This window comes from Harpia harpyja, chromosome 2 (genome assembly GCF_026419915.1).
Source record: "Harpia harpyja isolate bHarHar1 chromosome 2, bHarHar1 primary haplotype, whole genome shotgun sequence".
NCBI lineage: Eukaryota > Metazoa > Chordata > Aves > Accipitriformes > Accipitridae > Harpia > Harpia harpyja.
In genome coordinates, this window is record NC_068941.1 from 83005119 (window position 1) to 83030032 (window position 24914).

At 37.0% G+C, this 24914-nt stretch overlaps 1 protein-coding gene across 9 annotated transcripts in view; it reads left to right on the forward strand.

Moving 5' to 3' along the window:
- CTBP1 (C-terminal binding protein 1) overlaps window positions 1-24914 on the forward strand; it is a 247417-nt gene that overhangs the window by 205986 nt on the left and 16517 nt on the right. For all 9 annotated transcript variants that reach the window (XM_052780713.1, XM_052780721.1, XM_052780722.1 and 6 more), the window contains 4 exons: window positions 1124-1278; window positions 14162-14306; window positions 18173-18379; window positions 24239-24453. In XM_052780713.1, the coding sequence (XP_052636673.1) occupies window positions 1124-1278; window positions 14162-14306; window positions 18173-18379; window positions 24239-24453 (722 nt within the window). The remainder of the gene's footprint in view (window positions 1-1123; window positions 1279-14161; window positions 14307-18172; window positions 18380-24238; window positions 24454-24914) is intronic.

Sequence of the window (24914 nt, forward strand, 5' to 3'; positions counted from 1 at the left end):
CTAACTTGTGTTATCAAGCAATAAGCAATGTTTTTAAATTCACACTGCAACAAAAACATGTTGTGGAAATCTGCATACAAAAAATATCTAGCCTGCTTCACTTTGGAGTGTTTAAAGCTATTTTAAAAGCGGAAAAAAATAATGTATTTTATTCTTGCTTTTGCGTTTCCTTATCTCTTCAGGAAGTCCCTTTTTTTCCACCCATCCTTAACTACTTTTGTGTAAGTGTAATGGTTTAATATTATTCCCTTGAGTACTTTTGTATATTTATAGCATCTATACTGTTAAAAAGATGCTCTCTAAATATCTTGTTTTAATGATTACTTTTCATTTTAAGACTCCATAAAGAGGATATAAATGAAGTCTGCACTTTCAACTGATTTTCCTTCCCCTAGACATTTAATGTGTATTTCTTTGTCACTCTACTATGTTCCAAGCATGATGTCGATTTAGGGAGGGACATTTTGTTCATATTTTATAAGTTTTCAATGGTGGATTAAGTATGATGCATGTGTTTGACAAAGCTATACAGAATTGTTTTGTCTAAGCACACCTACATAGATCAGCAATTAGCCTGTACACTTGTATATTGGATCTTCAATAAATTCAAAATTTTGCTGTTGAAGGCTTTTTTCCAGTTAAATTTTCGTCTTAGCAGACCATCATCATATATGTAAATTGATGTAAATCAAATATATGTAAATCAAATTCTCACTGAGTTGCTTATCATATTCCATAAGCTATACTCTTACAAGCCTGGACAAGATATTTCTCACTCTATCTAGAGCTCATAAAGGTGTGGAATCCAATCAAAACATAAACCTTGGATAAGACTGCACAGACACTTCTTAATAGTGCAGTAAGGATGTATCTTTAAAAAACAAATATACTGTTCCCTTAATGGGTTTATCCATCTTCCATTGTTCAGCCTCCTGAACCTCCATGGCATTTTTTCTTAGGTCTTCTGTGTTTGTTTGATTGCTGACTGTAAACTTGTTCCTGTTTTTCTAGCTTCAGTCCTTGAAATCTTTTTCTGCCATCAGAATAAACAGACTAGCTATAATCTATTTTTATTATTACATTTACATGGCTTGAATAACAAGTCTTCTCTGTTTCTTTGTAGGCATTCGACCTCCGATCATGAATGGGCCCATGCACCCGCGCCCTTTGGTAGCATTGCTGGATGGCAGGGATTGTACAGTAGAAATGCCTATTCTGAAGGATGTAGCCACGGTGGCATTTTGTGATGCTCAGTCTACACAAGAAATTCACGAAAAGGTAATATTTAGAGGTATAATTAAAGTGTTTTAGAAAATGCAAATATGTTCATGATTATGAATAGATACAGTGTTGTGTTAGCTATGGCAAAGTGTTTAGCTATTGCATTTTAGTTAATGGTCGATTACCTTAGTGAGTGAGTTACTGGTCATTTCCAATAAATGATGAAACATGATGATGAAACAAAGATGAAAATACCTGTGTTGAATTATGCTTTTGTGCAGTATATCTTTGGCTGGATGTTATCTGTGTGCTTACCTACTGAATTAGATTGATGGAGAGCGTTACCTGTGGGAAAGTTGTATTATTACATGGTATTTTGAAATGCTTCTTGGAAGCACTGTTGCTCAGCCTTCAGCTGGAAAGCTAAATTTCAGTATTGGATTGGCCACGTGAGGAACTTTCAAGCTTCTCTGTTTAGCCAAGGAATTGTACAAATCAGGTTAGGAGGCCTTGTGCACTGACAATTGACACTACAGAAGAGTTTCAAAATAAATGCTAACCCAAAACTTACGTAGAAAATGAATTTTAAAAAGTATTCTAATTGTATGTTATTCCAGAAGTTTGCAGCCTTCTGGAGTTTTGGGAGCTGTAAAACAAGTAGTTCTTAATGTTGTCAAAGGTTTTCTCATTTTCTTAGAAGGATACCCATTTTTCGTGATTATAGACAAGGGAGCCAGCTGGCCCATACACCTACTTTTTCTCTTCAGTGACTTCTTTCAGCATGAAGGCCTCTTGTCTAGCCCAAATCCTCGCTGCTCCCTAGACAGCAATAGAACCTTTTCACATCCATATTTCTGTAGAGGTAGAAGTAATTTTGGTGAAGTTTTTGGCTAGCAGAGTAAGGCTCAAATGCCAAATATTCCTTCACCTGATAAAGGATGAAACCAGGCCTTACAGCTTCTGTGGAGGTGAAAAAATGTACTAAGTATGGCAGCAGAGGAGGAGCCAAGTGCAGAGGAGGGTGTTCAGGGCACAGGAATTTATTTTCTTCTACTCCAGCAAAGATCCATGATAGACAAGTGCAGATCCAAGTATTAACTTAAAGGCTTGTTAGCTAAGTGTCTGTATCCACTTTTGTGTGTGTGGTACTGTATACTGCTGGGTGTGATTCAGGTGTTATGGAGTTTTGTCAGCTGAACTGAATTGCACTGGTATTCTTGTTTCTCTACAGATACCTTGTTAGACTTGTCCTACACTAATTATAGCAGCCCTTGGGTTTGTGACAGGTTTTCAGAAGCTTTGCACTATCTTGAATTCATAACTGGTTTAATTGTTTATTTACTTTTCATGTTCTTGTAATATATAACATTGTTAAACGTTTTAAAGTCGCTGTATATGATGAAAGATTTAATCTTTTCTTTGATGACTTTCTTACAAAGCCAGCTACTTGAAAATAATACCAATACTAACTTCCTTTCTGTTATCAGGTGAATAAATCAAATTTTCTGTAGTCCATTTCATGTTAACTTCTTCCTTGTGAGAACCCATCGACCAAATATTCAGCTTGTTATTTCTTAGGAAAAATATTTTTATTCTGAAAAAAAAAAATTTTCATTGTTAAAACTTTGAAAATTTGTAAGTGGCAGGTTTTTTTTTCCTTGCGTTTTTTTCTTTTTTAAACAATAAGGAGAAGACTGAAGAGTTGTATGCTGTATCAACACAGCAAACTAGAACTGCCAATTCTCATGGTTCAGGCAAACACAAGAGATGACCCCTCTCTGAAGCCCTATGTGTAGTTCTTGGTGGATATCTCTGGAGACTTTCAGGTTTCCTGTCCTACCCTTCTGCCCTTCTCCACGCACAGGAATAGGCTGATATTCAAGGTTGTTCTCTGCCACATCAGTACTACCTTAATAGCACTACCTTGTTTTGTTCAGCTGTGTTTTAGATATTATAAAATTCTTATGTGAATAGGAAAATGGAAAAAAATAAAATTGTTCCTACTAGGAGATAATCTGCATTCCAAACACACCTTTTCTCAGTTGACTGCATGTTTCTCTCAGGACAGTTAAAACTATTCTTTTTAGATGGTTATTGAATTGTAAGCTAGATTCAGAGTTGGCAATATTACAGTTCTTATCTCGTGTCTTTTTTTAATGTGTTTTTACTGTCATATAGAAAACCATCTTTACAGTGGATGGTCAACAGGATAGCATAAATACCTGAACTTGATTTTTGTTGTGACATTCTATTTTAAAACATTAAGATCTTAGCAAAACCTAATGCTAATTTCAACCTTGTCTTTAACATCTGTTGAAAAAGACCAGTGGTTTTGCTGTGCAGTATTGTGGCAGTGAATGAGAACCTAAAAGTAACTAACTTGAGAACAAATGCAAAGTAGTGAAAACTTCTCTGTCTTCATTGGTAATTGGAGATGCATAGAAATGGTTACTGTTATTTTGGGTTTTTTTAATTAAAAAAAAAAAGCTTAATTTGTAAGGTTCAAAGACAATAATAATCTAAGTATAATACTTTATTTTTTTAATTTAGAGAAATATTCAACCCAAGCTTTTTTCTGTCAATTCCCTTTTACCTTTTTATATATTGAGAATTAAAATGTGATACAATGCCTTATTTCCGTGTATTTCTTCTTAATCATGTTGAAAAGTTGCTTTAATCTTAACTGTTTTCCTATCTCACACCACTGTCAGAAGTTTAATAGATGAAATAGGTGGATTCCATTTACAAGGACTACATAATGTGGAGAATAAGTAATATAAATGCTGTTTCACTTTTTTTAGTAGATAATAGCAGTCTCCTTTTCAGGTGAACACTGTAACATTGGCAGCTGCACCACCTGTGTAGTTTTATGCTTTGATTACCGAAATCAACATCATTTACTTCTGATGCATCAAGACTGGGGAATTCCTGTGTGACATGATTGCCTTGCCTTAGAAACACTCAATATTTTCTGTTAGCAGTGGGGTGTAGTAAATGAACTTTACAGATCTTGGGACTGAAAGTCAGTGTGTGTATCTCAAATTGTAGCTTTGGAAAAGCATTTAAATAACTGATGAGTAACACAGGTAATCTGTTGTTGATCTTCACAAGAGTGTTGTATTCAGTGGATTATAGTAAAGCTTGCATTCTTTGCTTTTTATTGTACCAAAATGATTCATTCTCGATGATATATCTGGAAAAAATATTTTCACTAGCTACCAGTACACTGCCATAATACAAATTTTCACTAGTCAAAGGACGATGCAGTCCTAAAACATTTGGGTTTGCAAAGTACCACTGTTCTGCCAGATAATAAATTTCTGCAATAAAAATCACAAACCTTAATTCATTATCATATTGTTGTATTACTTCATCATAGACTAAGAGATCAGTTTTATGAAGTGTTGAGCACTGTTCACTTCCATGTAAAAACTGTTCACTGTTCATCTGCAGTGAAAAGTGGCTATTTTCCACACATCCTTAGAGTTACAGTAGAGAAATACCTGTATTTTAGTACTGCTTGTATAATACCTTATTTGGGAATGGTGCTTTACTAAATATAAAATTGTTTTCAGGAAAAGTTCTAAAAATTAGAAGTTGCATATTTAAAGCAGTATCTAAAATGTTCATGTATTTATGAATGCACATTCCTGGCCACACTAAATGATGTTGTCCTGTTAATTAAAATACAGATTTTGATAATGGATGTTAATTTGCAAAAGACTGTTCCCCATTGTGAACGAAGAGATGACTGAAAATCAAGAAGAGGTTTAGTGTTGAAAAGAGCTTGCTGAAAGCAGAAGGTGAAATTTAGTTTTTCTTTCATATTTCTTGTCATTAACAAAAGGTACTGAATCTGATAGGGTAGTAGATACAGATACATTTACATAGTCTGAAGTTGCAGGAGGCAGGCCAGAGACTGGGAAATTTAGGATGTGGTTTGAAAGAGGTGATTGATGTTGTTTCATACACACAGATGGGTGGTTGTAGATGAATGTAATGAAAAAAAAAAAAGACATGAACTGAGAGTCAGATGAGGAGGAAACGAGTGAAAGACTACAAAGGAATGGCTAGGAAAGTTAAGAGCTGGTATGAAGTCAGCTTGCACAGTTGTGGAGCCTTGATCACAGGGGGTGTGAGGAGTCGGCGTTTGAGGAGTAAACATTTTGGAATGCGGAGAAGGGATTTCTGCTGGTCACAAGAAGGTTTCAGGGACAGGATGATGGTTTAAAACGCTGTCTTTTAAGATGGCTAGACAACAAAGGAAGTAGAGTGGAAAGGGGGAATTTGTAGTAGTTTGTGCGACAGCAAAGCACAAGCTAGATATTTTTTCATAGAGAAGCAAGTAGGCCGAGAGACTTTAACACATACAGAAAGGAAGGAAAAGAAATGAGGATTTGAATGCCGTTTGTATACAGGGTCAAAAGCAGGACATTAGCAAACACTATTACACCTTACTATGTGTGTTAATTAAAAAAAGTTTTCTCCAAATTGGGTAATACCTGAGTTGCAGTTCTGTAGCAATTCCCTTATGCCAAAGAGTTAATTTGTCATTCTCTTTTTATGGCTGAGGAAATCGAAGTATGGAAAAGAGGTAACTTGTTTAAAGTCACAAGTAAATAATAACGTGTATTAGAACTCTGCTTCATCTCAGGTCAAAGCATTCATTCCCCGTGCCACTGCTTTGGAAGGCAAGTAGGGTGACTGAGATATGTTTCCTTCCTTTTGAAAATCAGGCTGTCGGTACTTAAGTGAATACTGACATTTACTGAGAGTGACCCAAGGTTTTGAAATAACTTTGTAGTTAGAGGACAGTTATTACATTTCTTCAGAAATTACTTGTGTGTAAGGTTTTGCTGATTTCTTGTTTTGTTTTTTTCCCCACCCGCCCTAGAAAAAGTAGTTTGTTTTCAAGTCAGTCTGAAAGGCTGCAATTTATATGTTTATGCTTTGACTCCTAAGTTTGTTTCATTGTAGATGTTGCATATGGCTGTGTGAAGTTGAGCATTACGTTTGTCAAACTATATCACGGGGTAACTGGGAACTGGGTTCACTGCATCCTATCAGGAAACTTCTGTCACTTATTAAAGTAAAAATTACTTTAAGATTTTGGTGGTTAAATTTCTCTCTTAATAGAGATTGCATTGCTGTCAATGAAAGTTACTCACTATGTTTAAATTGTTTTTATTTTACAGTTAATTGTGTAAATAGGTCTTTTCAGTAACCATCTCACACTGCCTCCAAGTGTACATGGTGTTTTGGTTTGTTCTGCCAAAAATATAGATGCTCATCCAAAAAAATTATTTAAAAATAATTAGCTTGTTTCCATCCTCATTCCAGGTCAACTTGCTTTTTTCACTGTCTCATGCTCTGTTGTCTCTCCCCCTCTTTTTCCCAGATCCCTCTTCCTTTCACTGCTATTCACGGTTTACTGCTTTTCCTGGCTCCTTGGCAGCCTACCCAGCACTTCTGATTTCTGCTCCTTCCTTCTACTTCTGTACCTTCAAAGGTGTCACAGACTCAAGCACACCCTTGAGGTCTTTGTGTTGCCTAAGATTTTTTTAGTCTTTGGGCTTCCTGACTTCTGGTGTATATTCTGTAACATGGAGTGCGCTGTGTATCTCCAAAGGGCTAAATGTAAACATAATATGCAAGATCTGGTAATAGACATCTTGGCCAAGCAGAGAGAAAATAGTCATCCTTGCAACCCAAATGAAAAAGACAGGAAGCACAGCTGATTAGAAATGATCTTTAAAGCAAAACATATAGGCTGGAAAGAAGTCAAGAGTTTGTTTGAAGCAGTGTACTTTTTCTCATTCTCTCTTTAATTATGTGGTTTCCTACATCTTTCTCAAATCAGATAGAAGAAAAAAATGGGAGTGTTTTTGACTGGATTTACTGCTTCATGCAGCTACCCAGCTCACCAGAACATTAAAGGGAGTAGGCTGCTTGGTTGGAAGCAGGAAAGTAGTCTGTCTGGTAAACCCTATGCTCCAGCCTTACAAGTGATTAAGTTAGAATGTATCATATCCCTTGACTCCTATTATAAAAGCACAAAATGTTCATCACAGGGATACTACATTTCAGTATTTTTAGTTTAAGTTAAAAGTTAAAAGCTGAACTTCTTATTCAGTAGTGTAGGACTTGAAACTTTTCAATTGCACTTTCACATACGAATTAAATATAGAAACAGTTCCAGTCATTACAGTTTCATGTAAGGCTGTTTCAAAGAAGAGCTGAAGAGCTTTCATAATACAACAAATGTTTGAAACTGATACAAACAAATCAAGAATGGTGCTGTTGTTCAGCTGAGTCTTCGATTTGTTCCTGTTACATCAATGGTTAAGTAAGGTAATTTTTCCAGCTTCAGATTCTTCTTTGTTTAACAGTAAAGCTGCAATCTTGCACTTATACCATCAATGCTGTTTATATTCATGATGCAGTTGCAGCATTTTAGTTTTCCATCAAAATTAAATTCTCAAATGTAGATTGAAAGGAAGCCGCCTTGTTCTAAACAGTAATGTGTACTTGAGAGTAAGTTGTCACCTCGGAGCTGATCCGAAACCTTGCAAATTTACTGAAACTGAATGAGCCTTGGATCAGATTCCTTATGAAAGACTTTGAAAAAATGAACAAAAGGAAATCCTAAAAACTTTCGTTACACCTCGTTATACAACAAAGTAGTTAACACACAGCTATCACAGTAAGGATGTATGCAAAATCAGTGTTTGTATTCAGTGACCCTTCTGCCAACATCTGTGAGATTTGCCAGTGGCAACATTATAGGTCAAGTGCAGCATTACAGGAAGGGGCAGGTTGCCAGTGTCTCCTCTGAACTAATACCCTTTGAAAAGCAGAATGGAAGTGCTGCCATACCCAGCAAGCAGCATATATCAATTTTACAGACAGATTAAAGTCTCATATAGTTGGTTATCAACTAGCTTTTTCTTTCATTTCCCCGTAACAGGTAAGGATCATTGGGGTTCGAAAATTGCTGGTGATTATTAACAGGTGTTTTGAGACAGAGTTGCGTGGGGTGATACATTGTCATCAGTGACTTTCATAACATAATGATCCTTTGGTATAGATGTTCAATCCATCATAGCATCTGATAGACTTGAACTGAAATGGAACACAATTCAGCCTTATTTATAGAACATACAAGTTAACACACGGAACTCCTGTTAAAGATTTTTCATTAAAGCCTTTTACTTAGTAATAGTGTTTTCAGAGTCTATATTCTCAAATTGACTTCTGTCATTTAACTGCATATAATTGTCAGTAAATCCTGGGTTTGAAAGACTGACTGCAATGTAGTTTTTATAAGGAAGTTTGCTATAGGCTATGCAGGCTATTTATATAGTTGTGTGTGTATTTGTATGTATATATTTTTCAACAGTATATTTTAAAAAGACTAGAAATACACTATCATATATGTCGTGTGTGTATATATGTAGTTTATACAGTGTGTGGATATGTAAGGTTTTAGAGAGTGTTTTCAGGAGCCTGCAAGGAAGTTTTGTTCATGTTTGTGTAAAATATTTATACTTATTTGTATTTGTGTGCAGTATAAACTTAAGTATTAATATTTAGGGTCTACACTAGACAGTATCGTGGCTGAATAAAGTGCATATCATGAAATGGGTAGGTTACTGAGAGCGCCATGGATCATAGGAACCTAACATTGAGCTGATAGTCTTGTAAAGAGAGACAGGAACTTGTAAAAAGTAGCACAAACCAGCAGTTTTGGAGACCTACTAAATACTGTTTGAGGACACTGGCTTATCTTTTTCGTTTTAACGGCACTAGTTTCACGTGGACGCTTTGTGATGTTGTAGTGAGGCTTTGAGAGCAGCTACAAGTCTGCTGCAGCCTTCCTCTGTGTGGCAGACTATTGATTACAAATTTGATGTGCAGCTGCTTTCTGCAAGTCAAATAATGCAAGGCCTACTCAGTTTAGATAAAGTACATTTTTTCCACCCAGATGTGCAAAATATCTCAAGTCTGTTGGTGACAGTGGAACATAATTTTTTGGAGGTGACACATCAAACTGCAAGTCCAAAGAAATGCAATACCCTGTAGTTTCTAGGACCAGATAAAATATAGCACTTTCTAGTGATGATTTACTGGAAGTCTTTTGTAAAAATTATGATATATTGTCATATTCAATGTGTAATTTATAAATATGTTCTGTCTCTGCTTTGAAGTAGTTTGGCATTTTACATACTGTGTTATGTTCCTATGTTCTGGATTTGACCTGCAAGCCTCTGAGAGCAGTCTCTCATAGTAAAATCTAGTAGTGTCTGTTTAGATGACCAAAGAAGAGGAGGGCTCACTGTTCTATTCTTAGCATGTTATGATACGTTTACTCTTTTTTGTAAAAATAAAGATGATGCTAAAGTTCTTCCCCAAATAACGAGGCACGTGTGTCACAATGGTAACTATGCGATGCTTGGCATGAGGGCTAAAATATCTGGTGCTGAAATAAGGTGAAAAAAATAGATAGGAAAATGTTTTAAAAGGATTTCAACCTTCAGTATTCACTACCTAAGTTTTGTTGAATTCTTTGAAATAGAAATGTCTCCTACTACAGTATCATCTGTTCTCTAAGAGCCTTGGAAACCTGGCATGTTGGGAAAGCAGAGTAGTCATTCTGAGGTTGAAGGACAGCAGAAAGACCTGTCCAAGCAGTTGTGATTGGAAGGGATGTCAGCTCATTGAAGAGGGTATGAAAAAGGCTTTCAACAAGCAGTGTGCTGTAGCTTCACCTGGAAGTAAGTCTGAAGGCACAGAAATTATGCAGATGGGCTACATAATCATTTGGGAACAGAAGGAAGCCAACTCATGTCCCGTGTTTGAACTTTTATCTCAGATCCTTTCTTCCTGAAAAGCACAGTTGTAGTCTGATGAAAGCAGGAATGGCTGTTGAAGGTACACGGCTAACTCTGCTTGTTCTCTATCAAATTTTGCCCATTGCCTTTCCTTGCAAGCATCATGAAAGAGCATTGTCTGACTGCCACAGACTTGGGCTGATCTGAAATTTCTAGCTTGCTTGTTAAATATGTTATTGCACTCAAATTGACACAAGTTGATATCTTTGTAAGAAAATTGTACTAGAATTCGGTGAATGTTGAATCAATCGAGTTCATTATGGAAAATGATGAAAAAAACACAACCACTCCCTGTTTCTCTCATGCATCGACCACTGGTTGTGCTTCTGTAAGTGATCAGTAGATTACTCCTATACACAGTTATTTTTTCTAAATATTATTTCATTTTCTAGAACTGTTCACATTTATGCTGGATTTCAGTTTCATGTTCAAGTTTTGATTTTACTCATTGGTAAACTTGTCAAACTTCCTTGTGCACATTTAGTATATGTAATGACTGAGACTATAATTTATAGAAATAATTCCAAAATACAGAAACTTTCACTATTAATTCTTTTAATATGTAAGTGGCATTATTAATATTCATCAATGCTGAATGTTTCTAGCTTCAGATTTTCTTTTATCATTTTCTGCCTTTTTGGCATACTTCAATCACATGGCCAGTTGCAAAAAGCAGTAACATAACTTAATTATCAAATTAATGTGAAATAATACACAGTCACAGAAGATTACATTTTTGGCAGTGCATTTCCTTGCTAACTGGTCCATAATCCTAGAAGAGGCTGAAACACTACAAAAAATTGAAAAAGATTTTTCATTTGCATCTGTTTGTTCCATATTGCATATGATGGGTAAATAACTGCCTGTGGAAATGGCTAGTGTCAGCATTAAGCCATAGCTGAGAAATATTTTTCCTTTTATTGAACACATTCGCAAGCTTCCCAATACTTTTCCATCTCCTCCTAGTGCCAAGCCATAACCTAGATGGGCCCAAAAATGTAGTGTAATGGGTCCAGGCCGGCCCTCTTAGAGTCCAAATTACAGTCTTGACTGGCTGAGTTAATAAAATATGCATGATTATGAAGTGAAAAGCTGCTTCCCAAATGAAACACTGTGATTTTAAAACACAAATATCTGAGCCACTTCAGCTGTCTTTTAGCCCTCATTTAATGCAGTCCTTAAAGTAGTGGCAGCTCTCTGTCTGCACACACAAAACCACACATACCGTTGGCCTTTTCCAGTCTGGGAGAGGAGAGTCTTGGCTGTCATATGAGCCTTAGGGGGGTCCTCACACCTACTTCAATTTTTGCTCTTCTGACAACTACACAGAGGGTGTTTTCTCCTGCATCACAGCCATCTAGAGCAACCTTGGAGGGGCAGGAGGAAAAGTGTGTGATGAAACACAGAATGGAGGACATGGCTAGTTGGAGAGAACCAGGATATCATAGCTTGAGGACCTTGAGGCTTGAAGTAACAAGTGCTGTGACTTGGAGAAAGAAGTCCTACTGTAAACTTGGGAGTGTGACAGAAACACACGCTTCAGGGAGAAGGATTCAGATTTATGTGTTTGACAAAGGATCAGCTGGCAGCGTGACGATGGCCATGCAGAAACATCAGATCTCATGTGAGACTTCATTAGGAGGGATTTCCAGCACACGTAGTCTTGGTGATGGAGGTAGTGTTGGTATAACACAGCGAGGAGGGAGACCTCCAGTAGCAAGCGCGCTGGGTGCAGTTGTGATCACCCACAGAAGAGTTGGGCTTAGACTTCTGTAAGCACAGTGGAGGGGTGTTAGACTGATCAGGGACGTGGAAGGGCATCATCCTAGACAAGACTAGAAGGACTAGGCTTGTGAAGTCTAGCCAAACAAATGCTGGGAGGGGATATGATCGTTGTATATAAATACATTTAGATTGTAAACACCAAGGAGAGAAAGTACGGTTTAAGCAAATGGCCAGAACAAATGGATACAAGCTGGGCTGTGAATAAACTGAGGCTGGAAATCAGAAGAAATTTCCATATCATTGGAGCTGTGAGATTTTGGAAAATTTTCTTTTAGGAATTAATGGGACAAAAAACCTCTAAGGGCTTTTTAGGTGGGCACTTAGGTATAAGACAGACTATTTCTTGCATAGACTGCTGCAGGTATGGGCTTTGACTTGGTCCATACCAGCTGTAAAGTTGCTGTGGAAGCAAACCCAATAAACTGTTCTGTTGGCTTTTTTTTTTAATCCTATGTAACAGCTCAAGGAAACACGTTCTGATGAGTGCAGTCTTTCTGATTGGTGACTGCTAGATGTAATCTCCAAAGGACTTGTTTGCACCATTAAAATCAAGGAGTTTTGTGTGTATATAATCGTTTATAAGATCAGAGCCTACAGCTGTTCTTTGAATTATGTTGTAGCCGCATTCTTTAAGGATGTGCAATTTCTAGGTTTTTTTCAGTTCTTGCTCTTACAAGTAAATCTAAATTCTGCTCAAAGGATTCTGGTCTTTATCTGACTTAGAACTGGGGTTACCAATCCAGAAACACCTGTTGAAACAGCATAAATCATTTTGTGAAGTAGTCAGTAAGAAGCGGTTTTCTTTCATTTTTGTGGAGTTTCTTTTTATTTTCTTTTAAAATTTTTCTTCATGTATTTGAATTTTAAGAATTACTGCTGCAGATCTTGGGCTCCAACAGTTGTAATCCTCTGTGTGTGAGACTGTGTTTTGCTGCAGTAGTTTTTTTTAAACTATTTATGTTGATTATTGTTACTGATCTTGCAGTACCCTAGAAAATGCTCATACAAGCAGAAATAATTCAGGTGACAGAGTCTGTACATGTACCAGACCCAAAAGTCTATTGAATAAGAAATTTAGAGCCTCTGTAGAACTTCTATGAAGTGCATCATAGAAACCTCTTGAGGTCATTACATCTAGCTTAGATATTGAAATGATTTATGTATGTTTTGTATCTCATAGAACGATTAGGGTATTAGGTAGTGCCGTGAAGGTAGAAACACAGAGGAGTGTTTTGAAGAAGTGAAATCGTCCGATTTGCATATAAAGAGGAAAATAGTTTCCACTTTCTGAACGATAAACTTGTATCAGCTGTGTGGGGTGCAGTGTCACTGTATGGTAGCAGAATTTGAAACTGCTGGGCATGGTGTGCTAGGCTCTCTTCCCCTTCTCCGCACCCCTTCCTCTTAACCTTTCTTGAGTAGGTTGGATGCACTGTAACATAATTTGAAAGATATTCAGACCTTTCAGATCCTGTCAATTTATTTTAGCTTTTTTGGCTTTCTCTCTCATGTGAAAGTTTGTTTTTTTTTCTTTTGCAACATTTTTGCTTTGGTTAATTTCTTATTTCTTAGAGGTGCTGTTTTTTACAGATAATGTCTAGTTTGGCATCTCCGTTATACCAATTTATAAGACATCTAGTTTTCCATCAGTGAGAGCTTAGTTGCAGCATCAGTAAACTAAGGGACAAACACTTTGTTCTTATGTATGAATTGACAGATTTCAGTCTCTGTTGTCTAAGGGTTTTGTAACGATTACTGAATGTTTTCTATTCAGGTATCAAGTGGTTTTAATAGCGCAGTGAATGCCTGTACCACTGTGTGTATGGTGAAGAGATACTGCTCTGTGACTCCATTCAAAACTGAATGTCAGCTGCCTAAGCATAAAAATACTTAACTGTTTAACGTGAGTGCTTGCTCCCATGTTGTGTTTCATCTGCATGTGCAGATGGAGTCCGGTGATGTTTGTACTTAGGGTTCGATATTGCAGAGCATCTCCTGTGAAATGAGAAGAGTTTTCGCTCTTAATGAGAACACAAATACAGGTCGCTTAGTTCTTCTAAAGCAAATCTCATGCTACAATGGATACATCAGATGAAAAAGGCTAACAAGAGGCTGGAAGATATTTGGAGAAATAACGCTTAAAACAAAAGACCTGGATTGAATGCTTTTACAGTCTTTTTATACCTGAAAATATGTATACATGATTAGGCTGAGATCCTATGAAAGCAAAAAAATAAGTATTTTTTCTTCCTTTTTATTTATAGGTACTAAATGAAGCAGTGGGTGCACTGATGTATCACACTATCACTTTAACACGAGAAGACCTGGAGAAATTTAAAGCACTTCGAATAATTGTCCGAATTGGCAGTGGTTTTGATAACATTGACATCAAATCTGCTGGAGATTTAGGTATGACTATTAAAGACAGTATTTTACATCTTATACTTGCCTCCAGAAATCTGATAGCATCTAAGTCTTTTTATTAATGTTTTCTGTATAATTTATACTAACATAGTATGTAAGCTGTGTAATTTTCTCATCAAAGTGTTTAAAAATCATTATGGAGATACTAGCATTAGTTAATTAAGTGATAATATTAACAGCATTGTGACAGGATGACAATCTGCCTATTCAATATAGACCCAAGGAGTAAGACCATAATTTTTCATCTCTTTCTTTTTTACCCCAATTGTATATTTTAACTACTACTGCTGTAATCCGATCACAAAATAGAATTCCATCAGCATGGCATACTTCTGTTTGAATAAAAAATGAGATCATTATCAACTGTCTGAGACTTAGTTACGATGCATGAGATTCAGTGCTAAACCACTCCATAAAATAGAAATATTGATTTTATAGGGGAATCAGTTGTTGCTGCTTCAGAGTAAATTCAGATACTGGAACTATGAAGAGAGGGTGCTTAGTGTTTCACTGTAAAAAACCAACAGTCTGATTTGTACTTTTCTTACTCTAGGTTAAACCATCTCTTACTTGTAATCTACAGGTCAAACTACTACTTGGAATAAATGTCTACGTTTTCTTTGTTTCTTTTCTAAGACTGAGGTTGACCAACTGTGTTTCCCATTATGCTCTGGGAAGATCTTGGAAACATTTATTTCAATGTGATAGTGCTTAGTCCTAGTAATAACCCCACTGATGTAGTGAGGAGCTGCAATATGGTCTCTTTATCAGTAAATGTTAGTAAAATAATAACGTGTTTCTAATAGTGGTGTAGTTTGCACAGCAGGCAGAGGCTAACAACTTCTTTGCGGGTTTCTATAAAGAACAGATCAGGTCTGAAAGCATGCAAGGCTGTATCACCACATATTGTAACTGGTGCCACAGTTAGGCACATGCGTTGTGAGCCCCAGAAAACACATATATGTGTAGAGATTGGCCTGGGGTAAAATCCTAGATCAAAAGCCAAAACCTAGGTACAGATCAAAGGCCCTGACTCGTCAGGAGTCCGACTTGTGCAGAGAATCCTTGATAAGAGGAAAATCTTTGCAGGTTTGTTGGCTCTTTCTGCGAGTCTGCATGCTGGATTGTAACCCAAGCTTATAATTTAAATGCATCCACATAATTCTTCAAGCCAGAGTACAGCAGATTTGGGAAATTCTGATTCGTGTGAAATGCTAAATGGCCACATTCCTAATCATTCAGTTCCTATGTTGTGATTAGACTGAGTTATGCAGTTAGGATCCATCCCGTTTCTGTGTTCCAGTATTTACAAAATAGAATTGTCCACTCTGTCAAAAGCCAGTAAATACTGGAAGGTTTGCATTGTAAAATGTCTGATTTTAACAGTTAGTGTGAAATGGTTGGAATTAAATACTAACTCGCTACTACTGGGACAAATCGCTTTCCATTTGTTGAACTAATAGAAATAATATGCATCTCAAAAAGGTAATATGAGAGTTGATTGCTCTTTCTAAAAAGCTTTGATTCACTCTTGAAACATAGTGTAGAGTTAGACCATAAAGTCAGACATATTCCTGAACTTGATAGTAACTTTCTGAGTTATTTTTCATAGAGCTGGCTCATGGTGTTGTTACCAGCTTTTCCTATTATTTTCATGTTAGCTCTTTTACTCTCCTTAAAATGCATGAAAACGTACGTTTCTTGGATAAAATCTTTTAAGATCTGGTGTGCTTTTTCTCCATTTTATTAATTGTTGGCTAGAAAATATGTACAAGTTGTGAGTGTAACTGCATGCAAGTGAAGTGGGAGTCAAGGTGATGCCCGTCGACTCCTGCATTTTTCAACTTTGAACCTATGCACAAGATCACTGAACGCGGTGGGAAAAGGAGAAAAGGGAGGGAGCATAGAAGCAATGGATATGAGATGAGAGTGCGCTGTCTTTTCCTATGTGAAATGTCTCTTTTCTTCATATCCTTGCCTCTCTCTTGCTGCTTTTTGTGGTTCACCATGTCTCTGCCTTTCAGAAATTAGCTGTTTTTGAAGTTGGGGGGAAATAGGGAAAAAGAAATTCCTACAGCTTATGAGAGAAATTATCTGACTTTTGTTCCCCAAGTTTCCTAAGGAAACCTATTAGGGAGGAAGGTATAAGGTGAGTTCAATTCCTTATTTCTCTTCCCAAATATGTAATATAACTCTTTAAGCGCCTTTTAAATATTTTGTGATGCCAGCTATCAAGAGACATGCTTATGAAATTTGTTTTGCCATCTAAAACCTGCATTTTTGCTCCATGAAAAAGACTTTTTATATAAACAAATGCATCTGTTCAATATTGATGCCCTTAAAGGGATATTTTTCAGTCTTTTACTTTTCTCTCCACTTGGGTTTTTTTTTCCCATTTTAAAAAAATGGCGAGTTCCATACTACCATTGATGTTAGCAAGTTGCCAAGATTAATATTCCAGCAAATTATGCTGTTTTATCTTTTTGTAAGTCTAAGAGCAGGGACTCAGCAGACACTATCTCCACAGCAGAGGAAAAAAAAATATTTCTGCAGGTCCTTATGTTGGTTTTTACTGATCTAAAGCAAGCTGTAAAAAATTACTGGGCAGCAGAATGAAGGTATTTGAATGTAAACCATAGATAAATATAGTATAAACTTACTATTTGTCAATTATTGTTATTACTATTATTGAAAAGAACGTTTTTTCTTCCTTGCTTCTTAAGATACACTGGCGTTAGCTGAGGACTGATTGAATATTTATTTATGTAAAAATCCAAATAACTAAACAGTGAAAACAGTATTAGGGTGCTTTTTAGGATACAAAACACTTTTTTCCTCCACCATGAAGTTATACTGTATACTGTTTGTGATCTCAGTCAGCAGAACTGAAAGACAAACATTTGTGGGAGCTGATGATTAGAGAGAGAACATGTAGTAAATAGAAAATGAAGACAGACAAGTCAAAAAGGACACAAAACTTTTTCAAGTAAACATTTTGCTTAACTGCTGTACATGGAGCAGAATGGGATAACTTGCATGCAATTACAATCACTTGTTGCCTGATCTGTTTTTTGAAGTAAAAAAGGAATATTGTGAGTCTTGAATCAATCCACCTTCCACAACTGTCAGTGGAAATCTGTAACGGTCTTTTAGCTGCTTGTTGTTATGCCCTTTTCAACTAGTAAATTTTCAGCTATTAGGAACATGCCTTCAATATGAGGGACCAGGAAAGGACTTGGATTCTGTTTGTCGTAATTCTGCAAACGCAACAAATTGTCTCTCCCTGTATCATGATTACCCATACATGAATTGGAAATACTAATAGTCATCCTGTGAGGGCTTTATAAGAGTTGTTGTCATTATAAATTATTTTATCCTTTTTATAACTTGTATAGATAGCTTTTGGGAGGGTATCTGCTCAGTGGTGGAAAGCTAACTCACTCAATTAAATCTAAACAATGATCATTAACCACACTGTTGAGAGCAAGGCAGATTTCTCTTTGCTATTCAAAACACCTAGCTCAGTGTGCATGTAAAACGCTTACCAAGACTTGTGTTCTAAACTATCTGACATCTTCAGTACTTTCCTTTTGTGGTTTTAGTGGTCCGTTTGCTGTTTGCCTTAGTTTGTAAACACAATAAATAGTAATAAAAAATCAGAAAAAAATATGTTTGCACATATTTATCAACTATTAAGTATTCTGTCTGTCATTACGGTCAGAAACTTAGTATTTGTGCAAAGCAGGTGTTGAAGTATCTGTAAATTTAAACATCATACTCCTGAATTGCTGTTAAATGGGAAAAAGTAAGAAACGTTTGGCAACTGGTATCCTTTCCCCCATTCTTTGCAGGAATCGCAGTGTGTAATGTGCCAGCTGCCTCGGTAGAAGAAACAGCAGATTCTACCATGTGCCACATTCTGAACCTGTACAGGCGAACCACCTGGCTTCACCAGGCTTTGAGAGAAGGCACGAGAGTACAAAGCGTTGAACAGATTCGGGAAGTGGCTTCTGGAGCTGCCAGGATCAGGGGGGAGACCTTGGGCATTATTGGATTAGGTATGTTGGCTTGAGAGGTGGTTTAATACTCCTTGCCTTCCGTTGCTTTAAAAAAATCATGAAGATTTGAGCTGTAAAAATGGAACACTTTGTTCACTCCTTTCCATGTCCAGCATGCTGTATAATACCACTGGTGTTTGTATGTCTCAAATGTTTTCCCCTTAGACATCATCATTTCCCTCAGAAAACATATTTTGTTGCTGATACTCTCTCAATTCTTTGAATTCTGTACATCTTTCTGTTGCCATATTGCCTGGTGTCAGTCACGCTGGTTGTAAGAGAAGGAGATACCATCACTTCCCTTTTCCAGGACAAGGATCCTGCTACTTCAGCCCGGTGTCGCGTGTATATGTTGAATTTCTCATCTGTTGTCACATCTGGTTCTGTTTGTGCTTTTTTGCTTTTACTGTTTTTAACGTATCTGAAAAGTCTTTGCTGCAGTAACAGCCTGCAGAGCAGTTATTTCATACGTTTGGTTGAGTTGAATCAGAAATTGTATTTCAGCTCAAATGAGAGGAAAAATATATGCAAGAAAGTTTGAAATGTTTCCAGACCTAATAAAATCACCTACTTACCTCTCTGAATGGCCCTAAATGTGTTTCAGCATCTAACAGATGGACAGGCTTGCTTGAGATGAATTAATTACTGTCTATTACAGAAGTAGAGAAGAAAAACAAGCAAGTCAGTTTCTATATAAAAATTATTCAGTCATGTGCTTGTCTTATCAAAGATCTGATAGATTGTGGATGTAATTGCTGTGGTATTCATCCACAGGAATTAATAATATGATTTTGACAACAAGGCATCATACTTAAATGACTGTTCCAGTTACACATTGCTGTCAAATAACTCAAGCCACGAACTCTTACTTTTGGAAGCTGAAAATAGCCTGGCGTTACATAGTACTCATTTAAATGAGTATGCAACACACCAAAAACATCCTCACAGTCAAAGAATTGCCTTTAAAATACGACTTTCAAGAAGTTAGTCATGAAGTTGCTTTCTCAAATCTATACCCATGTAATTATGCACCTCATTTAAACACACAGTGATTATTGCACTCACAGTCACAGCATCTGTACATAAATAATAGACAATCACCTGCAGTGTTTTAAAAATGGAAATGCATACCTACTTTTTGAAACTTAAGCCTTGGCTCGCGTGCCATGTGCATATTTGCTAGAGATATCTGTCCTGTTGGCATTGCATTTTTTGTACTGCACAAATTCCAGACTGAGATTATAAAAAAAAAAGTCATTCATTATTGACTTCCTTAAGTGAATTTTGTGTGTGTTGTTTTTGTTGTGAATGACTGAAAAGCACAGGGAAACAAATGGATAATCAGATCGCCAATATGTGTGTAACACTACGTAAAAAGCTAGGTTTTGGTTTTAGTTTTAAAAAGCAAGCCTTTTGTTTGCATAGTATATTAAAAGGCTAGTAAAGTCTGATTTTAAAGGTACACATCTGTTGCAGTTATTAAGCAGTCATTTTCTCTTGCCTTTTATTGTTTCTCTTTTCCTACAATAGAATATCCACAATTTCAAGGAAAATTTTTTAAAGTCAGTTGTAAAAACTTCCAGTGTTTTGGTTTTGTGCATGTATGTGAATAGGCACAACGTTTTGATTCTGATGTGTTCTAACAAACTCCTGTGTAGCTATGTATTAATGAAGAATAAAAATGTAGACTTAGAAGATATGGAAATAGGGCTGTACTAGACTTCACATTTGAGCACTTCAGGCACTTAGGCTGTGATATATGCTCACTGCAAGAGGCTACCTGTCTCTAGTTTTAGACTAAAATGTGTATCTATAACCACCTTCAACAGACTGGTGCCCTTAGGTTATGGTTCTCTACTAGTGGCCTCTTCCCACATCTGTAGTTTTTCCTCGATTTATTATTTTATTATTTAGACATGTCAACATAAGAAGTGATGAACCATTAAGAGGCTGTGAAGTGAATGTATCGCACACAAACCAAACAATTCTCATCATCTAAGTCCTTCTTTTCTCTAGTTCCGCATAGTATTGCTGTTTCTGTCCTTTCTCGTTAATATGTGTCCAAGATCATCTCATATCTCAACCACAGCTATATTTCTCTATTCTTGTCTTAAACTTGTGGTCTCTTCAGCAGAGGGTTGCTTAAATTTATCACTTTGCTGCTGCAACAGCTAACTCCAGACCATCTTCACATCTGTTCCTGGGCTTTTCTCTTGTTTTGCCAAAGAGAAACACCCTAGTTCTTGCCTATCTCTGTGCTAGGGAATGACTACGTCATTCCCTCCAAAGCTTCAGCTACTCACTTCCTTATCCGCTGGTCTAGCCAAGTTTCATGACTCACTTGCCTTTTTCTTTCCATCACCCATCACTTTTCTTTGCCTCCTCTCATGCATATTCCTGCTTTGACACTTGGTCTGTCCTGCTTAATCCTATTACTCTGTGCTCCTCTAAAGTTAACCCCATCTCTCATCCTGTGCTTGTATAGAGCTTGAAGATAAGCACAGACTCAACAGCATAATGCCTCCTTCATGTGCTTGTTGGATACCATCCGTCATTGTTTTGTTGTTTGGTTAGCCTCTGAGCTCCTTAGGGCAAAGCCTGTGTTTCTTTCTGTCTTTGTGAAGTGTGTGATTCTTTGAGCCTTACATAAATAATAATATCACATCATTAAACAGCTGTCTTTGTCACTTTCAATCTTTATTACGATCTAGTGTCCTATATTTCAAGTGATGCATCACAAGTGTGGATAGTAAGCCCTGCATTAAAAAAAAAGCAAGCTACCTTTTCACCTTATATCTAGAAATTTAGGGTTTTTTTTAAAAAGAATATTTATGAGCAGCAGCATGTAAGTACTTCAATGAATAGCTAGCTGGACCTGGTGCTGCTGTAATGATGATTTTATAGCAGCAAAGGCAGTGAAGTCACACTCCCTTCCCCTTCCTTCCCAGTTACAAATGCTGATGACTAATAGCTAATGCATTTCCTCACTCTGAGAGGTGAAATGCCTCCAAATACATTTGTCTCTGCATCTTAATGAATGTCATCACTCAGTTTGTCTTTCCTCACCTGCTGTATTCCCTCAACAGTCCCACGGTCCTGACTAGATGTTGGCCAAAATACTGATCTGCATTATCAGACAATATTAAAGCTTAAGAGTTGGGTGGTATTACCATGCAATAAATGATGTACTCTTAGCAGTCCTACTAGCTCTCTTAATGTGCTCAGCAGGAAATGTAACAAAATGGCACTCTCCATATTTCAGAGTTCTCCAAGAGGGAGGAAAAATTACCCAGATTCTCCATTACTGTTGCGTAGACAGGAAGGAGCTGCTAAGCAAAAGCATTTTTTCTTTCCATGGAAGTCTGCAGGCAGGGCATTAACATTTCCATGGTATCAAGGGCATTTTATAAAATTTTGTAATACCAGCATAGGATGCACATTCTTGGCCCAAGGGCCGAGCCAGGGGTCATTGACAACTGCAGCCACTCTACTGTCACACTCAAATCGGGTCATTGGCAAGGTCAAGGTCAGAGACACCTACAAACTGGGAGACTTGAGGGGAGTGGACAGGTCAGACTGTAACAGGAGACCCAGGCGTTTTTGATGAGTCTCTCTTCACACTTGTGGTGTCACTGAAATGATGCACGGGCTTTGCTAGAGCTTTGTATAAATCTCTAATTTCTAAAATAGGATTTTGTTGCTTTCTGCTTTTTTTTGCAATTGTATGCAACATGCATTTTCTGCATTCTTCCCACACTACAGACGAAGAAGTTTGTTTAGTATTTTGAACTTCAGAATTTGCCTTCCCTGGAAACAGCCATGAATATTCATAGCGATTGTATATGCTTTTAAGATAAGAGTTGTCCCAAAGGTGAGGTGCTTTGTGTGCTGTTCTGTTGTTCTTGATGTGCTGAGGTAGGTTTTGAGCCACCCCTCATGCCCAGGAGAGTTGTAGATAATAAAGTTTTTCAGGAGAGGAAAAAAAATGTCGTAGGTTTGTGGTTATACTGTATTGTCTGACTGTAGTTTAAAAAGGAATTGGCAAATTACATGTGTCTACCTATGTATTTGTCTAACGACTTAAGACTAAATATGAATTGTCAATTGTGGAAGAGTTTTATCCCATAAAATAATTGTAATAGGACAGTTCTGGCTAGAAGTACAAGCATGTGATTCCCAAGTGTTTCAGAAGGAAACTTTGTGCACATTGAAGAAAGCTTTGGTTTATTAGCCTGGTTGCAATGAATGGAAAGTGTAGCTTTAACTGGAGAGTCTTTTGTAAGAGATTTCACTGTCGTGAATCCCCTCAGGTATTAGTGTTGTAAAGAGTGTAAAAAAGAACAGATGACAGAATGTTGCATGTGAAAATGAATGGAGCTGGAGTAAAAGTGATATGCTTCGTTTAAAAAAAAAAAAATTGTTTACAGTTGTGTGACTGATTCCTTGAGCTGTGAACATGCCAAAATTTGAAAATAATACAGTGTTTGTGCTGAAAATTGTCTAATTCAAGTTTATAAAAAACCAGCTTGGAAGGCAAACAAATAACATGTATGCAAGTATTGAAATAAAAGATTTTGTAGAGTATTTTAACTTGGTGTCCCCAAAGAAAAGCAGACAGTCCCCATCAGATTAGCATACTGTTTAATATTCCAAGCACATCTGTCACTAAGCACTGCAGAATTGCTGTGTTCAGGTTAAATGATCAACAAAAAAACCTTTCTTTCTGTGGCTTCTTGAGTTTATTCAAAGAGAAACTGAAAAGCAAAGGGAAATCCCTTCAAGCACAATTGGAACGAGATGGGATTTCCCTGTGTTAACTTGATGCTTTTTTGAACAAACTCAGATGTTACAAAAGAAAACCTGTTGACTTTTTTTTTTTAAATGAGACATGATTATTATGGCGTGTCTAGTGATGCTTTTGAAATGTCTTTCTCTAACATTTGTAATATTCTCACGTGAGTATTTAGTGTGTAGTCTTCTAACCTGAAAAGTGTAGGAGTTCTTGTTCTTCAAAATACCCTTACTCACTAGATGTACTCACTTTTTTTCCTCTGTGTTTTGCTGGTGGTGTTTCAAAGGGACATAGATGCCTCCTGACACATGTGGCATGGAGTCATGCCCAAAGAGCAGTTTCAGTCACAACTCTGAAATATGACAGTAAGGAAGGAGGAACAGAGAAAAGCTAAGGTCAGTGTGAATACCAAATGGTATCACACTCTTCTTAACTAGGTGCCATATGATGGACTGTATTTATTCATCATTTAGGTAGATGGATACAAAATTTTAGAGCCTCAGATGACAGGTTTCTTTTTAGTCATTATAATGCTGAAAGGATGTTATTCAAAAACGAAAGAAAATACTAGTTCAGAAAGGAGATTCCATGCATTGAGAACAGTTGAGCTTCAGATTAAACAAATTGTCTTTTATTGCATCCATTTTTGAGGATTAATTTTATAGCTTTTTATTAAAGCCAGCTGGTCCAACATGGGTAAGAGTAAGTCCTGGGCAGGATGTTCACAAGCAGTAGTGTTTTACCATAAACAGGCCCAGCAGGCAAGCCCTTGTATTACACAGATTCTTGCAGATTACGTGACATTTTTCTGGCTTTTCAGATCTCCAGTTGCAAAAGGGGCAAACCTCCTGCTTTGTTTTGAACAAAGCAGTGTGAAACAGCCCAGATGTAATGTTTCTGATCTTAGTGATGATTTCAAGTGGGATGGGAGCCACCTCTTTTTTATCCTCTTCCAGTTGCTGTACAAAACGGTATGGCTTGATACAAGCATTTGCAATAGGAAGGAGGAGGCTACCTTACACCAGCTGCTTCACATCTGTTCTCATTGCATGTTTATCTTGTTCTAGGGCGTGTTGGGCAAGCAGTAGCACTACGTGCCAAAGCCTTTGGCTTCAGTGTGATTTTCTATGACCCATACCTCTCAGATGGCATGGAGCGTGCTCTGGGACTGCAGCGGGTGAGCACTTTGCAGGATCTGCTGTTCCACAGTGACTGTGTTACCCTGCACTGCAACTTGAATGAACACAATCATCATCTTATTAATGACTTCACCATAAAGCAGGTAATAATCTCTGTGGGCACCTTCCACACCGGTGCTGGTGGCTGACACTGTATAGCGTTTATTTATGTAAACAGGCACATTCTCATTTGAAAGAAATTTCTTTCCCTTTTGCTGCTTTGAGATCAAGCAGATTTATAACTGATTAGTAAATAGCTGGTGGCTTATGTTTTGTTGCTTTTATTGTCTTTTTTGCTCAGTAGCATTGCACTTGTGGAAATAATTTGTTCTTCTTAATGTTGCTCAAATTTAATAAAGTTGCGTTTATGTAAAAGCACTTTTTCTATGTCTTCTAGTAGCTGCTTTCTTTACCTGCGTATTTTCAGGTAGCAATTCTGCCTTTCACTCTTGTTCCTCAGTTTGAGTTCTTTAGATGTAATTTAAGGATTATGACTAAATGGCTCCCCCCTGTGCTCAGTCCTGATGCTTGCAGAGTGCTTCATGGATGGATCGCATTTCCAGCA